The following is a 2,094-nucleotide window of genomic DNA, read 5'->3' as shown; positions in this document are numbered from 1 at the left end:
TAATAATGATTTTTTTTGTTGTTTTTTTTATAGCATATACACCCCTTAACAGCAAGTTCTAGGCTTTACACAATTTACACCATTACACCAGCAGACCCTAGAACACTCAGAAGCATTGTCGGCTTCAAGAAAAGGCATACAGTGCAAGCAGCTGATTAGGCGATCAAACACTAACAAACTGACAAGATCATTCACCATCTATAGCCAAGTACCCATTCCCAATTGGGTGAAGTGAGGAACATTCGCGTAGAGTGTCTTTCTCTCGGACACACTCTAGCCTACGACGGGATTCGACCAACAACCGTACAGTTGAAAGTCCGAGAACCTAACCACTAGACCACCGACGCCACTAAATAAACCCACAATTGTTCCAACTCGTCACTACTCCAGAATTACCAAGCTCTAGATCTATATCCGCTCAATGGCGTCGAAAGTTATGAATTTCACAAGTCAAACTTCTTCGAACGCAGTTCTTTGAATATCTTGATAATAACTCCGAATAATTGTTCAATTTAGATAGAGCAGATAGAACATTTGGTTTCTGATCTCATGGTCTTAGTAACTCAAAACGGCCAAAAATGTCAGATAGAACTTGTCCAATCTAAGGCAGCGATGTGTGGAAGATAAGAGGTTTTACAAGTGAGCGATATAAAAAGAAAAGGAGGAGAGATAAAAACGATAGATATTTGATGGGAGAGAAGGAGCAAACCACACTATTAAAGCACCCACCAACCACCCACAAAAATTTCAACAAACAGACAGTAGATATACTCAGTATGAAAAAAATCACAGTGCGTTTGTCTGACCTTGAAAGGTCAAAGGTGAAGGTCCTTGAGACCTGGTACAGGTCCCGATAGTAGTGCTTTTCCTCGATGACCACAGTAGCGAGGGACTGGGAGGCCGGTTGGTGTAGGGGTAGGGGCGTAGCACACGCCGAGACGCTCAGTTCAGACCCCGCCAGTAGGTAGAAGGTGCGGTTAGGACTTGGTGAGAACTTGTCTACCTATGTGTGTGTGTGTGTGTGTGTGAGGGGGGGGGGTGACGGGTAGAAAATACAGACATATAACTTCCAGATATACATGTGTCATTATTTGTTTGGTCAAAGATTTGGGGAAATGCGGATTTATTGTTTCCAGGTACTTGTTGTTTGGTCATCAGCTGGAGGAAAAGGGGAGATATTTATAACTTACGAGTTCATTTTTTAAAATCATAAAGTCAATATGTAGAGAAAATCCGGATCTTCAACTTGTGGGCCTGTGTTAAATCAATGTGAACAGGAAATATGGATCAGTATTTCCTGGATATTTTGGTAGTTCAGTAAACATGTAGAGGCTATTCAGATTTACAACTTCAGGGTGTATTTGCTGTATTCAGCTGTCTTACTTCTTTTACAAACACACACGTGTTATTACAATTTTTGAGGCCGATTGGCGGGTGCTCTGGTGTTGTGTGTTCCTTTTCTCCTATCCAACATCTATCATCCTTAAAAATCTGTTCTCCTTCTTTTCTGTCTGTCTTATTCTCTTAGGCTCTTTTATGACCTATTTGAGTAGCAAGTGAAGTAAAACTTGTACTAATACTAATCTTGAACACTTTTCCCCCTGTCTCTCAGCCTCGATAACACCTCAAATAAACCAATCGCTACCTCAGAATTACAAAGTTCTATCTGACTTTTTTAAAAATCGTTTTGAGTTACTAAGACCATGAGGTCAGAAAACAAAGTATGTTCTATCTGCTCTACCAAAATAAAAGAAAAAAACATATATTTGAAGTCGTTATCAAGATAACCAAAGAATTGCATTTGGAAAAGAATTGACATGTTGTGAAACTCAAACATTTTGACCAATTTCTCAAAACTAGGTACTGAGTAGATAGAACTTGGTAATTCTGGGGTAGTGGTAGTGCAGTATCATTTAATAATATAACCTTGACTGGGATCTGAACCTGTGTCATGTAACACCCACCACACACACACCACACACACACACACACACACACACAAACACATACACACACACACCACACACCACACACACACACAAACACACACACACACATAAACACACACACACACACTCCACACCACACGCACAC

General features: G+C 40.4%; 1 protein-coding gene across 1 annotated transcript in view; it reads right to left on the bottom strand.

Moving 5' to 3' along the window:
- Positions 1–812: 812 nt before the first annotated feature.
- Positions 813–2,094, bottom strand: part of LOC106013993 — a gene marked incomplete at both ends in the record, with an annotated part of 5,869 nt that continues 4,587 nt past the window's right edge. Inside the window, 1 exon segment of the mRNA XM_013090971.1 lies at positions 813–1,003. Within this exon segment, the coding sequence (XP_012946425.1) occupies positions 813–1,003 (191 nt within the window).

The sequence above is a fragment of the Aplysia californica genome, unplaced genomic scaffold, assembly GCF_000002075.1.
Source record: "Aplysia californica isolate F4 #8 unplaced genomic scaffold, AplCal3.0 scaffold01747, whole genome shotgun sequence".
NCBI classification, from domain to species: Eukaryota; Metazoa; Mollusca; class Gastropoda; order Aplysiida; family Aplysiidae; genus Aplysia; species Aplysia californica.
This window is presented reverse-complemented; position numbering and strand designations above follow the sequence as displayed.